General features: G+C 37.5%; 2 protein-coding genes across 2 annotated transcripts in view; one reads left to right on the top strand and one right to left on the bottom strand.

The window, feature by feature from the left end:
* The first annotated feature begins 242 nt into the window (after nt 1-242).
* CUNH2orf69 (chromosome unknown C2orf69 homolog) lies at nt 243-7,727 on the top strand. The gene is made up of 2 exons (XM_006082381.3): nt 243-435; nt 4,818-7,727. Exon 2 carries the CDS (start codon nt 4,833-4,835, stop codon nt 5,640-5,642), a length of 810 nt encoding a protein of 269 aa, XP_006082443.1. The 5' UTR covers nt 243-435; nt 4,818-4,832; the 3' UTR covers nt 5,643-7,727.
* A 3,040-nt stretch (nt 7,728-10,767) lies between these two features.
* Nucleotides 10,768-17,755, bottom strand: part of TYW5 (tRNA-yW synthesizing protein 5) — a 17,028-nt gene continuing 10,040 nt past the window's right edge. The window contains exons 6-8 of the mRNA XM_023763132.1: nt 15,656-15,743; nt 15,150-15,266; nt 10,768-11,226 (exon numbers count right to left, since the gene is read on the bottom strand). Coding sequence (XP_023618900.1) covers nt 10,970-11,226; nt 15,150-15,266; nt 15,656-15,743 — 462 coding nt within the window. The 3' untranslated portion in view covers nt 10,768-10,969. The remainder of the gene's footprint in view (nt 11,227-15,149; nt 15,267-15,655; nt 15,744-17,755) is intronic.

Genomic DNA, 17,755 nt, shown 5'->3' on the forward strand with positions numbered 1-17,755 from the left:
TTCATCGGCCCCGTGCAGGGTCTTCGCTGGGCGCCTACCTGCAGACCGTTTGGGGCACCACCTATAAGTTCGTCCCTCCTAATCGTCCCTGAGGCAGCGACTCATGTGGCGTGTTCGGGCTCTCTGCGATCTGCCGCCATCTCTGCTTCTCCCTGCTGCCGCAGGCTCGGGCTCGGGCTCGCCGCCTACCGCTCTTCAGGCCGGAACCATGGACTTGGGCGGCTGCGTCTCTGCGAGGAGCTTCCCGCGGCCGAGGGGCCACCCCGGTGCCTGCGGCTGTCCGCGGTGCCGGGCTCCGACCCGCAGCGCAGCAACGAGCTGCTCCTGCTGGCGGCGGAGGGGCCGGAAAGGCGGGATCTCTCGGGGGACCGGGCGCAGGAGGAGCCGCCGCCGCCGCCCCAGCATCACGTCGTCTACTTCCCCGGGGATGTGCAGGTAACCGGGCCCGCTGGCACCTGCCCTTCCTTCCCCTGGGCTCCCTCCTCGCGGCCGGTTCCGGCTCCTCCGCCGCCTGAACGCGGGGTGGCTCTGCATTTACCCCACGAAGTCCCCGACCCCCTCCTCTTGCAGCCCCGGGGGAAGGTGTCCTTGGAGAGCTGCGGCCTCCGGGGAGCCGGCAGTCAGTCCAGGGTGCCGCTGGCCGTTACTAAAAAGCAGACAAGTCAACAGCAAGAATAAACGTCAAGCGTGTGCCACTCAGTAACCATGAAAGGGGGTGGGGGGGGGGGGTGGAGGAAAGGGACGGTCCCTGCTAAGCGTGTCAGTATTTTGACGCTCACCCACACCCTGTGCTTTCCTTTTGTGTGTGGTTGTATCTTTATTACTAATTTTATAGCTGCAGGCAGATAACCGTGGATAAGTTGTCCTGGAAAGCTGGCTGTCAAAACCTAGACCTTCATCTAGCACTGCGTTGTCTAATGCGGCAGCCGTTAGCTGTATGTGGCCATTTAAGTTCATTTAAACAGGTGTCAGGCACCCCTTTCCGCGGTCACCCCAGCAGCATTTCAGGTGCTCGGGTGCAGCTAAGGTTGTGTGCGCTGCACAGTGAGTAAGGCGAACAGAAGGGCCCCATCATCAGAGCGTTCTACTGGATGCTGTCGGGGTGGACAGGGAAAGCTGGAATATGCCTCCGTGTGTTTCTCATACCATGGAATCAGTATGAATGTATTGTTTTTGAAATTGATGCTTTAAAATGATAGAGTAGCGAACTTTGTGCCCCCAAAGGGTGATGAAGGTGTCTGTAGGTTTTTTCTCTTGTCCTCAAAGTAATCAACTGATCTAGTTGACTGCTAATAAACGCTATGAAAAAAACCCCTAATATTTAGATTGAAGAGAAGTTTAACTTAATCAATCAATGCTCTATTGCTCAGTTTAGGAACACAGCATGGCATTGCTAACAGAGACCTCCAGATTGTGGACCAGCTGTAGTGGTCCATCATCTCTAATGATGATGATGATAATATTACCTTTATTGAACACCTACTAAGTGTTTTTAAAGTGTGCCAGCCAGAATATAGTACAAATCTTCAGGTGAGGTCTAAAAAATGCTAAATGCAGGTGGAGTAAGACCTCCTTTGCTTTGACACCATTTGAGCAGACAGGTGTGTCATGATTTTACTTACATTTTTTTTTTTTTTTTTTTTAATGTAGCCTGAGATTCCATTAGATTTTTGGACGGGGATATACTGTTGATTTATTCAGAGTATGAAGTGCTCTGAAAATCCAGGTCTTTTAGAGAAGAAATAGAGGATAAAGCATCAAAAGACTTTAGGCCAGATTTTCTAGATTTGAACCCTGATTCTGCAATTTTTAGCTATTAAATCTCTGACCAATTGCAGCTACCTCAACCATAAAATAGGAATAATAATTTATAGGATATCAATGAGAATTAAATGTGAATACATAATGAATTACAGTGTCTTCTCATCTTGCTGATGACCTCTGTAATCACGGGGGTACCCTTGTACTCAGTTCTTGGGCTTTTTCTCTGTGTACCTTTATCCCTTAGTGATCTCTTTTGGACCTGTGGCTTTACATACTACCTGTACTTTGACAACCTTCAACATTTGTGTATATAACCTGGACATATACCACAAACTTTAGACTTAACAATTGCATGCGTAATTTCATTTTGGATATTAATAGATATTTCAAACCTAAAATCTCTGGATCTTTGCCCCTAAGCCTGTTCTTCCTACTGTCTCCCTCATCTCAGTTAATGAAAACTTCCTTTTTAGTTGCTCAAGTTAGATATCTTGAAGTTACCCTTTAGTCCCCTCTTTCACACCTCCTATCTTAATCCATCAACAAAGTGACTTCATGTTCTTCATGTATCTAAAAGTGATCAGAATAATCATTGAAAAATGTAAGCCAAATCATGACACACCTGTCTGCTCAAAACTCCGATAGCTTCCCATCTCACTCAGAGTAAAAGCCAGAGGGCCTCGGGCCCTCACTATCTTCACCTTTTCCACCTTGTTGCTTTTCTGCCTATCTCCTTGTTCTTGTTTACTCTGCTCCAGCCACACCAGCCTTCTTCAAATTGCTCATGGTAGGCAACTTCACCTCCAAAGCTTTGAAGGTACTGCCTTGGAGGAACAGTCTTCATGCAGATATTTGTAGGATTTATTACCTCACCTGTTTCAAGTCTTTGCTCAAAAGTTGCCTTTACAATGAAGCCTTTTCTGACCATCTTGTTTAATAATCAAACATATTAGTTATTCATTTTGGTTTTTATCTGTCTTCCACCACTTCAGGTCCTCCTCAACTATCACCTTATTAAATAACTAGAGGCTCGGTGCACAAAATTCATGCACAGGTAGGGTTCCTAGCCGCTGCCAGCCGGGGCCTTCCTTGATTCCGTGCGGTGCCGCCCCCCTGGTGGTCAGCACATGACATAGTGAGCAATCAAACTCCCAGTCCATCAAATTCACGAGGGGACACTTTGCACATTAGGCTTTTATATATATGGATAATAATAATCAGTTTTTTTAAAAATAATCTTCCACTCTCTCCAAAACCTTATATTCCTTTTTACCTGCTTCGTTTATTATACTCCTTTGCACTTATCACTAATTTTTGTTTTGTTTTAAACGTTTTTATTGATTACTTTGAGAGAGGAAAGGAGAGGGAGAGATAGAAACATCGATGAGAGAAACATCGATCAGCTGCCTCCTGCACGCCCCCCACTGCACTGGGGATCCAGCCTACAACCCAGGCATATGCCCTGTCTGGGAATTGAACCGGCCACTCTTGGGGCATGGGACAGTGCTCAATCATGGAGCCACACCTGCTGGGCCCACCTAATGTTTTGTGCTGTCCAGCCAGCCACTAACCACTTGTGTCTGTTGACTGCTTGAAATGTTGTCTAATCAAGGAAATTGATTTTTAATTGCATTTAACTTTAAATCTAAAAACTGATACTCAAGTCAGTTCCTGGAAAATATTTAAGTATATTTGAACAACTGGGTATGTGAATCTACTTTTTCACCTGTAAATTTTATGAAATCTAAATTCAGATTAAGTATTTCCAATGAAAATTTAGCATCCAAATTGAAATGTGCTGTAAGTGTATAAAATACACACTGGACTGCAAAGACTTAGTAAGAAAAATGTAATAATATCAGTTTTTTATATGAATTACATGTTGAAACAGTAATATTTTGGCTATATCATGCTGAAAATGTATTATTAAAAATAACTTTCCCCTGTTAACTTTTTAATGTAGTTACTAGAAAATTATGTGTAGCTCATATTACATTTTTGTTGGGCAATGTTGCTCTACTTACTAACGGAGTTGTGTGTTGTATATCTCAGTACTTAGAATGGGAGCTCCATGTGGACAGGGGTCTGTTCCGACCCATACCCAATCATTAGCTATCCAATATATTTTATAGAATAAATGAATACATTTGAATGAATTTCCCTTTAAAAACAACAACTACGAATGAAAATTAAGAGGAAAACAAAATTACCTGAGTGTCCTAGAACCTAAACAGTTATTAATACATATTGAATGCTTATAAAGAAACAAGATCCAATTTTAAAAGGGCAAAAGATACAAACTTGCAGAAGTAGAAATCCAGATGCCTAATAAATATGAACAAAATTTCAACTTTCCAATAAACCCAAATTAGAATATCATTCCTGTGCCTATGAAATTTAACAAAGATAAAAGGAAAGTTAAGCTCTGGAAAATAGTATTGTAATCTAAACAAACCTTAAATTATGAATATTCTTTGATCTAGTTTTTTTATAGCTAGGAATTTATTTTTAAGGATGTAATCACAGATCTTTAAAAAGATTTTTCTACAATGTTCATTGCAGCTTTATAAAACAAAAATTGAAATCAAACATATAGCATTCAGGTTGCTAGAGTAATCCAAATAGGAAGGGGTTCAGGATAGTAGCTTTAATAGGAAAATATTTTTAAATTCTGTGGTCAAAAACTGTTTAATAAACCAAATTTTTATTTTCAGTTAATGTGTTATGAATAATAGATTGTATGTATATGAAATAAAATTTACTAAAGATATCTATAATCCTTCTGGAGTTTTTTATTATTTAAACTCCTACCCTGCTATTTAGCTATTATGTCTTATAAACTTGTCTTAGGGATTTGAGGCTTAAACTGAAGAAGTAATTTGTTCAAAATTTTATGACCAGAAAGTGACAGATTCATAGATTTCATTTATAGTATATTAACCATAGGTCATAACATCTCAACTTCCTCTACAATAAAAATAGGGAACTATTTTGTGGAAATAGTTTTGTATAAATGTGTATTTAATGCTTGTTTCATCTTTCTTACTTTTCAGAATTATCATGAAATTATGACTCACCATCCTGAGAATTATCAGTGGGAAAACTGGAGTCTAGAAAATGTTGCCACCATTTTAGCCCACCGATTCCCCAATAGTTATATTTGGGTGATAAAATGTTCCCGAATGCATTTGCACAAATTCAGCTGCTATGACAATTTTGTGAAAAGTAATATGTTTGGTGCTCCAGAACACAGTACTGACTTTGGAGCTTTTAAGCACCTTTATACATTATTAGTTAATGCTTTTAACTTATGTCGGAACAGTTTGCTATCAAAGAAGAATGTGAAAGACTTGAATAAGGATTCCAAAGCATCTAATTGTAGATCCAGTTCTTCTCATACTAATGGTTGCCAGGGAGAAAAAGAGAACCCCTGTGAAAACTTTGATGAGTCTGCCCTGAGTTTTTATCCACCATCATTAAATGGTGCTTCTTTTACTTTGATTGGATTCAGCAAAGGTTGTGTTGTTTTGAATCAGTTGCTTTTTGAATTGAAAGAAGCTAAGAAAGACAAGAACATAGAAGCTTTTATCAACAGCATAAGAACAATGTACTGGCTGGATGGTGGACATTCTGGAGGAAGTAATACTTGGATTACTTATCCAGAAGTCTTGAAAGAATTTGCACAAACAGGGATTATTGTTCACACCCATGTAACACCTTACCAAGTACGTGATCCAATGAGATCTTGGATTGGAAAGGAGCACAAGAAATTTGTTCAGATACTTGGAGATTTTGGTATGCAGGTGACTAGCCAAATTCATTTCGTAAAGGAAGCTCCTTCCATAGAGAATCACTTCAGGGTTCATGAAGTATTTTGAGACTACAAGAATATTAATGTAATACTTGCTCAGTGGAAGAGAAAAAGCACTTTGAGTTTTAGAAATTAAGATAATGAGATGTAATTCATAGATAATACATCCATTTTTAGGGAGGGAACATACATTCCTAAAATAGGCGTATAATGTGCAATAGTATTTCTTGCCTCTGAATGTGAAGTTTTTAATTTAAACTGGATCAGAATTAGTTTGAAATTTAAAAGATGGTTTGTGATAATCCTAAGAGGAGAGATATAAAACCCTTAATGATGAAAGTTACAATATTCCTTATAAAAGGTAATTAAAATTGTTATTGTTGGAAATAGTTTGTTTTCTGGGTAATGTTTAAAACTGATTTTGGTGGCATTTTAACAGTAGCTGGCGATTTTGGCACTGAACACTTTTGAGTAGAAACACTCCATTTCTCTTCAAACAAAGCCAAAGTACATGGATATTTTCCATCATTTTGGAGTAACTACCCTGCCTTTTTGTTTTGTAAATTCATGGAATCATTCTTCAGTGTGCCACCAACTGTTTTTTCTCGACTCAAAATATATTTGTTTCCAAATAACCAAGAATGTGCAGTAGTATAAAGTTTGGTTTTTAAAAACATTACACTTAAGCATTGTGGCTAAATTTTTAATTGAGAACTTTTGGCTAAAACATTTTGGAGTTTTTTAAATCTTGGCTGCAAACTAGTTCTTTGAGGAAAATTGTTTTAAAATGAACATAATTCTGTATATTGGGTAAAAATATGTTACAGATTGAAATTTTTTTCACATTAGTCTTTTGAGAGAGATCAACTTAGGTAAAATAAATATATAACACTATTTGTTAGTGTTCAGTTGACAAGGGGATGTATTCTGTGGATCTAAGTCAGTGTTTCTCCAGAAGCATGATTTTGCCTGCCAAAAGAAAGCAGCTCTCTTTGGCCAGAATGCAAAAATTATATTGCTATAAGAAAAGTTACAAGGGAAAGTTTGAAGACACAATTTAATTTTGGCTCAAAAAGTGAATTTGCTTAACACTGCTACATAATTTGGGTGAGGTTTCCTTCTTCCTGTTTCTCTTGACCTAGATAAATACATTTTGAGAAACCAAGATCTAATTAATAACAACCAACATTAAAACATAGCTGTGTGATTAAAATAAAAGGTGAGTGGTCACTTTATAATTAGCATTTCAGGGAATGAAATAAAGCAGGGAAGTAACACTGCTTTCAGACTGGAAAAAAAAGACTGAAGCTTAATATCTTAATTTATAAAACAATACAGTGAAACTGTTAATATTTTTCCCCCAGAATTGTATTTTAATGATTATAAACACATTCCAAATATTCAGGGACTTATTTATCAGAAAGGATTCTTACCAAATGTGTAAAAATAACATCCTTTAATTCTATAAATTACAAAATGGTATCAAGGTGGTTTTTTGTTTTTTAAGGACAAAATAGTTTTATATTGCTTCAATTTCTTTAAATACCTGCTGTTTCTTTTGAGACCAAAAATTTATAACAAGGAAATGAGTCAGCCTGATTCCAGCATTTTATTACCTTAAAGCACCATAATTGGCTTCTTTTAATGTGTCCTAATCCTTGGTTAAGTTAATGTGTATCTGATGTAAACTAGCTAAGTTACTGAATGCTCTAATGAGGGGAAAGAAAGGCATTTCTATGATTAAAGTGGAAAAAGTAGGACTTTCAGCAGGATTCATTACAAAAAGCTGAGATATTTAAAAATATGGGTTCTTTAGCTATCCAGTCATGTGAATGTTTGTTACATGTTCAATGGACATTAAAAATAAGTCACTGGACACCTGGAACTACCATCACATCAAAATGAAAGTGTTGAAAAGTAGAATATTTTTTGAATTAAAATATATTCAAGTTGATCCATATTCAAGTATTTTAATACTTCAAATTTGTTCTTTCCACATCTGTTTAAAACTATTGTTAAATGTTAGTATATTCTTTTGGATTGTGCCTTTGTGTTTGTGTCATGAGTCAACTGAGAAAAGTAGTCATAAAAATAATGTGAAAGTTACTGCCACAGCATGAATGTACAATTATATTAAATTTAACCCACAGAAGTCTGTTTTGATGTGCTTTATGTTATTAGATTTGTTAAAACTTCAGATCATTATCTCTCTCCACTTTGCCAGTTTGGGTTTGTACATATTTTCATTAACCCCCATGGTTATTTGAACATTTCCTATAAAAGTATTTCTTCTTTATATTGCTCTATAAAAAGTTGCATAATTTCCACTTCTTCTGTTGGATTTCCTAGAGAACAAAATCTCTCAAAAATAAGTTCTTCCTTTTCTGTACTAATTGTCTCAGATATCTGTATTCCTTTTACTGTCAAGAGACTTGATTAGAATATGGTAATTTTTCATTTAATTCATGTATTATCCAAGCACCCACACAAAGACAAGGAAAGTCTAAGCATTAAGGATATAGTACAGACAAAACAGTCCTAGCATGTGAGTACAGCAATGTATAAGGTCTACGAGGTAAAATATGAAACAAAAGGTAGTATTCTTAAAATAACCATTGTGTTACATTATATTTTAAGAGCCTTTAAGAGAAACATACTGTAGACAGGTTAAGATACACATGTAGATTGACCCCATATGTAAATTTAGATTGCTTTTTAAAAAGGCAAGCGATCTAGTAGCTTTAATAGAGTCAAGCATAATTTAGGTGGTCATTTTAGTATCATTGAATGGAACTTTAAAAAATAGATACAACTTAGGTGCATTTAAGACATCCAAACACTTCATGGCCTGTATGCTTAAAATAAGACTTGAAGGTAACACCATATCTGTGGCTGACTGCCAATCTATATTAGTTCCTCCTGACTACATCTGTTTTCAGCACAGAGGAGTCAGAGCAGTACAGTTCCAATTCCATCCAGACCTGCATTCCAGCTTCCTGCTTTTTATTTTTTTGTCAAATTCAGCTCAGATATCTCTTGGCAACTTTAGATAGGTGAGAGAAAAGTCTTGTTAGTAAAGTTCTTTCCAAATGTTCGCATAACTGCTATTCAAAAGAACAGAAAGGTACAAAATAAGACTGGTTGATTTTGTTTCCCTTGTTTTGTCCATGGAAGTGACCAAGTTTGAAACCAATTACTGAATAAATAGAATTCCAGTGTAATTATGTACCAAGACAAATACAGTTAATATTCATGAAAAGCTAATAATTACAATCTAACTTCAACATCTCAAAGATGCCTAGGAAGTTCAGGTAATTCTTTATATACTTTTTCTTTCCTATTATAATTTGCTTTTTATACCTGAAATGAATCCAACTCTAAACACAGGATATGAGTAGATGAATTATTTTACAATAGTGAAAATTTTCTCCATAATTAAGATGCACCAAATTTATATACTCAGATTGCTTTAGATGGGCACATTTGTGTTCAGTAAGTATATTGTCAATGACAGTGCAAATAATTACTAGGTCCAAAACAAAGAATGGCACAGATCTACATACAATGGCTCATTGTCTCTAATGAGGACATTATTGGGATCTCTCATGTATTTGTTCTTAATTCTTTTTTAAAATAAGGAATAGGTGGAAAAGCATTTAGTGGGGAAAATTTTAGGTGAAACTTTAGCCTAAATTAAAACTGATTTATGACATTTAAAAACAGAAAAGGGGCAGGCCTGACTTACACTGGGTGCTAAGAAAAACCAGGATCAGATTAAACATTTGTTTGGGGTGAATCACAAAACTTCATCCAAATTATTATTTAATATCTTGTTCTCAATCCTGATTATGCATCAAACCCCAAACAAACTGATTCCAAGTCTATAAAGTTGGGATCTGGGCTTCTGTTTTTAAAAGCTCAAAGGATTAATGTAGTAGACATTGTTGGTTGCCCACCTTTTTCTCTTTCTTACCAGAATCCTGATTTAAACAATTATCCATTCTGCCCACATGTGCCTCAGAGGACGAGAATTCTACTTCTAGCTCCAGTAAACTAGGCTGGCTTATGGGTCCTTTCAGGATAGGTCTAAGCTATTTTAGATCAGTAAGACCCAAGGATTTGGTGGCAAATGTGGGGAAAGCTTTTTTATATTAAGGGGCTGCTGGAATACAGCCTGACTCCTCCACTGCATGTAAATGAAGGTGTCATACACGGCCTGAACTGCTATTGGCAACCATTCCATGAAGGTAGCCAGCCTTAGGATGATGCCAATGCTGCAGTTGAAAACAGGAGGAAAAACCCGAGAGGTTCTTAATGACACTACTGAATCACTGGATCAAAAATACTGAAGCCGCCTTAGCTGGTTTGGTTCAGTAGATAGAGCACTGGCCTGTGGACTGAAGGATCCTTGGTTCAATTCCAGTCAAGGGCATATACCATATTTTTCCCTGTATAAGACGCCCCTCACTTTTCTAGCCCAAAATTAAGAAAATATTTTAAACATTTTGCTGGTTTTCCTCTAAAGGCCTTCTTTTTTGGATCTTAAGGAGTTGTTCCTGTTTTCTCCACTGTCTGATCATATACTCAGTGGGAGGAGGTCCAAATTGTGTGTCTGCAGCTCTATTTCCATGCTCTCTTGCATAGCTGATTACATTCAGTTTGAATTTTGCAGAGTAAGATGATCGATTACTGTTATTTATCTTATTTTTTGACACCTTTATGGGCTCTGAAAGCTCCGGTTCTGGTTGCACCTGTGCACTCTCCACTTCCACCTCCAATTAGGGCATTAGTTGATGTAACAACAAGGAAGCCTGTTTGACAAGGTATGGGCAGCTACGCACCTGCACAGGTCCCTCCTCAGTTGACTTCCATGTATAAGATGCCCCTCGATTTTCAGTCTAATGATTTTAGGAAAAAAATAGCATCTTATGGACGGAAAAATACAGTACCTAGGTTGCAGGCTGGATCCCTGGCCCTGGTCAGGGAGCATGCAAGAGGCAACCAATCCATGTGTCTCTCACATTGATATTTTTTTCTCTCTCTGTCTCTCCCCATCCCTTCTCTCTCTAAAAATCAATGGTTAATTTCTTCAGGTGAGGATTAACAACAAAAAATACCGAAGCCCAATGTATCAATACATTTTGTCATTTTAAGTTAAAATTTTAGTTATTTGAATCTGAAAGCAAGAGGGATCCCAGAACAGCATTCTTTGAACCATAACCATCTGTATAAAAACCACACAAACACTCCTTTGTACTTATTTAATATGCATATCTGAAATTGATTTACCTTTCCTCTTTTAACAAAAAATCTAAAATATAATTTGTTATATTTTTCTAATATTTGAGCTGAACTGTATTCAAAAGTTTATATTCATTGCATTCACTTCATTATTTACTCAAAGTTTTTGCTATAGGCTTTGTCTTGAATGTGTAAGACCATTCGCCGTGCATAGAAGTCCCTGTATTCCTCTGGTAATTCAGCCAGTGTTTTTAAGGCTCTGTCCAAAATTTGTGCAGCTCTTGATGCTGCTGTGAGATCTTTGTTTCCATAGGTATCTGTTTTATCATAGCATTCAGACGGAAGGTGTTTCCAAAAGACATTCACTCCCACTCCAAACTCTTCAGAAATTACATTATGGAACCATAAAGCTGAAGAAAAATTTTTAAAAAGTTAAAAATACAACCTACAGTTAAAAAAAAAATCACCAAAATGTCAGTGAAATATCACAAATTGCATATAACCAATGTAAGAAATAATTCTCGTAACTAGACCCCTTCGTTAGCACACTCCCAGCTTTTAACAGAATCATTTTAACTTTTATGAACTGCCAACCAATTTAAAGTGTCAATAGCACAAACCTACATTTAAAACCTTTTCAAATAGCAATTTTTCCTTTTTAACTTGAAAGACATAATAAAGTTATATTTGTTTTACAGATACGTAATTTGGAGCTGTATTTTGTGTTACTTGTTTACACTTCCTGAGTCACACAACCACATCAAAAGTATGTTTTGTACACAGAACATTTCAATTATTTGAGGAGTATATTTGACCTTTTCTGACTTAGCACAATACCTTTGTTCTCAAAGACTTCCTGTTCAAGCTGCAATTGCATTCTAACTTGCTTAAATTTGCATTCATTTAACTTCAGTTTTATATTTCTAATGCAATCATAATCGTATTTTTAAGCTCCTTTACAATCAATCTCTCTCTCTCTCTCTCTATATATATATATATAGAGAGAGAGAGAGAGAGAGAGAGACTGTTATGACCAGTCAACCGAACAACCAGTTGCTATGACCTGCACTGACCACCAGGGGGCAGATGCTCAACGCAGGAGCTGCCCCTCGTGGTCAGTCCGTTCCCACAGCCAACTTCCCGTGGTCCCTCCCCCTGGTGAGCCGGCCCTGATCGGCCCCTATCAACCCTGATCGCTGACCAGGCCAAGGGACCCCACCCGTGCATGAATTCGTGAACTGGGCCTCTAGTAAGTATATAAAACTAAAGCAAATACAGAGGTGGGCAAAAGTAGGTTTATAGTTGTGAGTATGCGAAAGTTTATTTTTGTGTTATTTATTTATTACTAGTAGCCCGGTGCACGAATTTGTGCACATTGAAAGGAAATTACTTAGAAGAAAAATTTTAATAGTGCTATTCGCCTTTTCTCTATAGAAGTGTCAACCAAATTCACAATCGACAATGACAGATCAAAACATGCGTGCAATTGGCGCCAGCAAGAGCTTTATATGTATTGCCATGTGCGAGTCAACTTAGCCTTTTATATATAGAAAATAACCTTGCTTAATTAGACCTGCTTTCTGATTTAACTAAACTTTTTCCAGCCCAGTGAAGCACCCCAACTTCTCTTTCAGGTAATTGTCAGCAACACAGCAGTAAATTATCAACACGAAGCAGATTATTATTGTAGACTAGAGGCCAGATGCATGAAATTCATGCAAGAGTAGACCTTCCTTCCCTCAGCTGCCGGCACTGGCGTCCCTCCAGCACCCAGGACCCGGACTTCTCTTCGGCCGCTGGCAGGCATCCGGGACCCGGGCTTCCCTCCAGCCCAGGCTTTGTTCAGAAGGTCATTCAGAAAGACGTCCGATCTAATTAGCATATTACGCTTTTATTATTATAGATTATGCAGGGAGAACAAAGGGTAAAATATTTAACTGCAGCAGTGTTTGACTATATTCTGCGCAGTGAAAAACCTAAAGTCATTTTCAAGGTCCACCATTTCTTCTTTTCAGCCAGGTCAAGTTTCTAAACTTTCTAAATCTCCATTTTCCGGCTAATGAAAAGAAAATAGGATTCCATTGAGTCTCCTATCTACCTACTCCAGGACTTCTGTGAGGATCACATCTACCTACTCCAGGACTTCTGTGAGGATCAAATGAGATGAGGCACGGGAAAATGCTTCACAGACATTTGGTTAAAGTGTAAAATGTTTGCACCTAGCTATAAAGCAAGTTGGGTTCCTGGGCTGAAGAAATTGCAAGGCTAGTCGCTAGAGAGAGGAAGCCGGGCATTGCTACGTGACGTCATCACCCGGCACCCACAGCCACCATTTCCAGACTAGGCTGAGCTGGCTGTGGGCCGCATTTTGTGCCATGGGTCTCAGCAGCATCACCTGCGATTTGGGGGGCTGTTCCTCTGGGGTGGTGGTGGGGCCTGTGTCCCCTTGGGTGAAGTCGAGTGTTGCTTTGTGGGCACCAGGTCCGTGGTGCCGTTTCTTTGTAAATGGCCAATGCATGTCATGGCAACTCCTGCACTGAGCGTCAGCCCCTAGGTGGTCAGTGCACGTCATAGCGACCGTCGGTTGGTCAGACACTTAGCATATTAGCCTTTTATAGATATCGGTTGTATTACAACTGTAAACCTACTTTTGCCCACTCCTGTATTTTAGTGGAGTGATCTTTTTCATATACATATAGCTGATTACTTTACTTTTACTAGAAGGTTTACATCTTTGTCTTCAATTGAGTAAACATTTCAAAATATAGGTGCTACAAGAATATTAAAGCAATACCACAGTATAACAAAAATGAAATAACTAATCACATCCAAAAATGTCTGTTAGTGAAAGGAAGATATTTAAGATGTTAAATTTAAAAACAAACTCAACAAATGCCCATAGGAAAAACAAAACCTTAAAGTGTTTTGATTTGCAAAACTAGTTTTTAAACATGGTTTTAATATTAGCCACTCTTTCTTTCAGAACCTTTTTTTCTTTATTCAATATAACAGGAAAAATTATAACCATTCTGTTAATTTAAATCCAAAGGTGGGGCTTTGCTTTATTTCAAAATATGTGCAAATGTTTAGTATTTCTGGACATTTTTTTCCTTTTTAAAAAGGTTGTACACAGAATAAGGGAAAATTACACAGCCCTTAATCATGCTCTAAAGATAAAAAAAAATTAAATAATGGCAATAGACCTAAAGACTACTGTGCTGGTTGTTCAATAAATATAAGAATCAGAAGTCAATGTATCAAACTTTATAGACAATCAATTATGTGAAGGACATTGTATCAAGCCACTTGGGGAATACAAAGATTAACAAAACATGGTTCCCTGTCTTCAAGGAATTTATAATCTATCTGCAAATGAGATCAGCATATTTTTAGTAATACTTTACTTAATTCTATCATTAGAGAGGTATTAATGATTTTAAAAATATTAACTTAGAAATGGGAAAATTATATAGACAATTTGTTAATACAACTATTTAATCTGAATTATGATTTTTATAAATTTCAGGTATTTACTTCAGAATAATCCTATATAATAAAAGGCTAATATGCAAATTGTCCCCTCAGGGGTTCTACCAACTGGGAGTTTGACTGCTCGCTATGACATGTGCTGACCACTGGGGGAGAGGTGCAGAACAAAGGAAGGCGCTGGCTGGCAGCTAGGGGAAAGAAGGCCCCAGCTGGCAGCTGGCAGCTCGGGGAAGGAAGGCCCCGATAGGCCCTGATCGCCAGCCAGGCCTAGGGAACCCTAACCGTGCATGAATTTCGTGCACCGGGCCTCTAATAATTATAGATGTTAATTATATCACTGGTTAGCAGCAACAACTAATGCCTATTTACAAAGAAATTAAGTAATACATTAAAACTGTAGAAAATAATAACACAAGATATCACAGGTGTTAAAGATTATAACGTTTTGATATTTAATAAAATCTCTAATCTATTTTGGCTATGAAATACATTTACCATTTCTTGGTAAATACTGAAAGTTCTAAAATACATAAATATTTTAAAAATAAAATGATTAAAAAGAACCAGATAGAATCTTTTCCCAGATATAAATCATCTTCCTTGATGTCATTTAATAAAGTATAATAATATATTTATATGTTGCCTTCAAAAAATAAGATTTAATTTTATAAGAATTTGCCAAAGCATACTTTAAAACACATACACACAATTGTATATAAAAATCATTTTTTATAGGCCAGCATACATATAACAAATATATTTTTGGACTAAAAAATCATATAATGGGTAAGCGATAGAGTACAGATTTTATAAATAGCAAATTACAGAGGTCCAGAAATCTTACCAGGAATGAATAATACATCTCCAGCGTTAAGGGAACATTCATACCTTCTAGCCTTGGAAAACAGTGGATATTTAGCTAAGTCTGGGTCATCTATATTCAGTACTTCTGATTTAGTACCTGAAATGTCCCAAAAAAGAATAATATATATTGAGCAAAGTTAGCCTTTTTATAAAAGTAATTACAAATATAAATTTGAAAATTTATTCTTTTCTGTATGACTTTCTATACCCTCACTGTGACAACAATTACCATTCTCCTGAAACCTAATACATTTTCCAGTGACTCATCCTTTATGTATGACCACTGCCATTCATGTAATACAATTAAGAAAATCTATAAATCTCATTCTTCATATAGCCTATCATTACATGTATACACATACACAATGGAACACAATACATTTTAATTAGGAAGAAGCACTAACATGTTTTTCTATGAGAACAGAGAGATGTCTCAAAAAAGAGTACTAAATAAATCAATCTTTAAAAACAAAAACTTGAAAATACCTGATAAATATAAATACTGGGCATCTCGAGGACTGAACAGTACAACACGCTTTTTTCCTGTCACTTGTATTAGGAAATTATCCATTACCTGGAAAGCAGTAAGAACTTATGAATAAACAGTATCTAAAATTCCCATAAACAAAACCAATGGTATTCCATATAGTGAACTGTAAATCCTATCCTTTAATAAGACTTGGCTCACATTATGTAAAATCTTCAGAGTAATGTTCTAATGTAACAATGAAAACATTTGTATTAAAAACACCACTGTTCATTTATGGAAGATATTTCTGTAGCATTGCCTTAACATGGAAAGGATTGGCAAGCCATTAGGAAATCTGTAGTTGCCTCACCATTATGACAGGGAGGATAGTGACACCTATTTGAGGCTCCCCGCTTTGGTTTTATTACTTATCTGTCCAGGAATGCTAGAAGGCCAGTACTCAACAACAAATGAAAAGCACCTAGAAATATTAGGTGTTGGAAAAATACAAGATACTGTGGCAACCACTGCTCTTTCAATGACTTAGTATATGGCCATAATTTGTTTATAGCAGCGGTCGCCAACCAGTGGTCAGCAGACCACTGATGGTCCACGAGGTCTGAAAGGTTGGCAACCACTGGTTTAAGGAAACCATTGGAGCAGCAGTCACCAACCGGTGGTCCGTGAGGTCCAAAAGTGTGGGGAGCTGATATAGGGTTAAGCCTCAGACTGACCTGTGGGCAAAGTCACAAACAATTCCCAGCTTAGAGGGCACAGTCCTCTTAGCATAATTAGGCTTGACCTTATGAGGCTCTCTAGATCTTATCTGGGAAGCTAATGGGCTGAGGGAAGTGCAGGAAGCAGGTAGGGGAGTAGGCCATTGAGTCCGCTCCAAAGGGGGTTTTTGAACAGCTCTCTTCGCCTTTTCACCAGGTCTTCCTGGAGTTTTCTTATCTTGTCTCAGACGATTCCAGATTTGGTGGCATAAAAATAGCAGCGTTCCTGTAGGGCTAAACATATTCCTCCCTGCTCTGCTATAAGTAAATCTAATCCTCTTCTATTTTGTAAAACTACTTCTGCCAGGGAGTCAATTTGGTCTTGGAGATCATTGATAGTACCTGAAAGAGCCTGAACATCATTAATTAATTGATTAGATAATTTATTATAGGTATGTAATGCGGTTCCTAATCCAGCTGTGCCAGTGGCCACAGCTCCAGAGACTCCCAGTCCTATAAGTAAAGGAATAAATTGGACAGCCCGCTTACTGCGTCCAGCAATGTAATCAAGGCTGGGTAGGGGGACACAAAAGGTTGGCAACTGCAGGTTTATAGGCATCTTAATTTTAAATTATTTCTATAGGACTATAACCTTGCAAATTTTCTTGACTGGAGCAATACTTATTACTGGAGCAATCATGACTCTTCCTGTGTATGCAAGGGTGCACTTTGTTGGTAGAGATTGTGAAAAATGTTAAAAGCCAGAGTGACATAATTCTCAACTAAACAATTAAAATTATACAAACAAGATATATTCATGATTATTTACATACTAGAGCAGTGATGGCAAACCTATGACACACGGGTCAGAGGTGACACACGAACTCATTTTTTTGGTTGATTTTTCTTTGTTAAATGGCATTTAAATATATAAAATAAATATAAATCTTTGTTTTACTATGGTTGCAAATATCAAAAAATTTCTATATGTGACACGGCACCAGAGTTAAGTTAGGGTTTTTCAAAATGCTGAGACGCCAAGCTCAAAAGGTTCGCCATCACTGTACTAGAGGCCTGGGCCCGAATTTGTGGGCGGGGGGGGGTTTCTCAACCTGGGCTGGCAATTGGGGTCGGATTGGCCTGCCGCGGGGAGGGGGGTCTGGAGGTTGGCCGTGAGAAGGCCCTGACCACCAGGGGGCAGCTCCTGCGTTGAGTGTCTGCCCCCTGGTGGTCAGTGTGCATCATAGTGACCGGCTTTTATATATATAAACAGATCATTTCTACATAAGCATTTTCCCTTTTACCCACCTTAATTTTGAAAATGAACTGTATGTTAATAAATATTGACTTTATAATCATTCAATGCCTGTATACCAGTTAGTAGCTCACTTAATTTGAAAA

Source organism: Myotis lucifugus, unplaced genomic scaffold (genome assembly GCF_000147115.1).
Source record: "Myotis lucifugus unplaced genomic scaffold, Myoluc2.0 scaffold_3, whole genome shotgun sequence".
Lineage (NCBI taxonomy): Eukaryota > Metazoa > Chordata > Mammalia > Chiroptera > Vespertilionidae > Myotis > Myotis lucifugus.

Bases quoted from the DNA above. Each gene is read 5' to 3' on its own strand.
- CUNH2orf69 (XM_006082381.3), top strand. From the start codon at position 4,833: ATGACTCACCATCCTGAGAATTATCAGTGGGAAAACTGGAGTCTAGAA.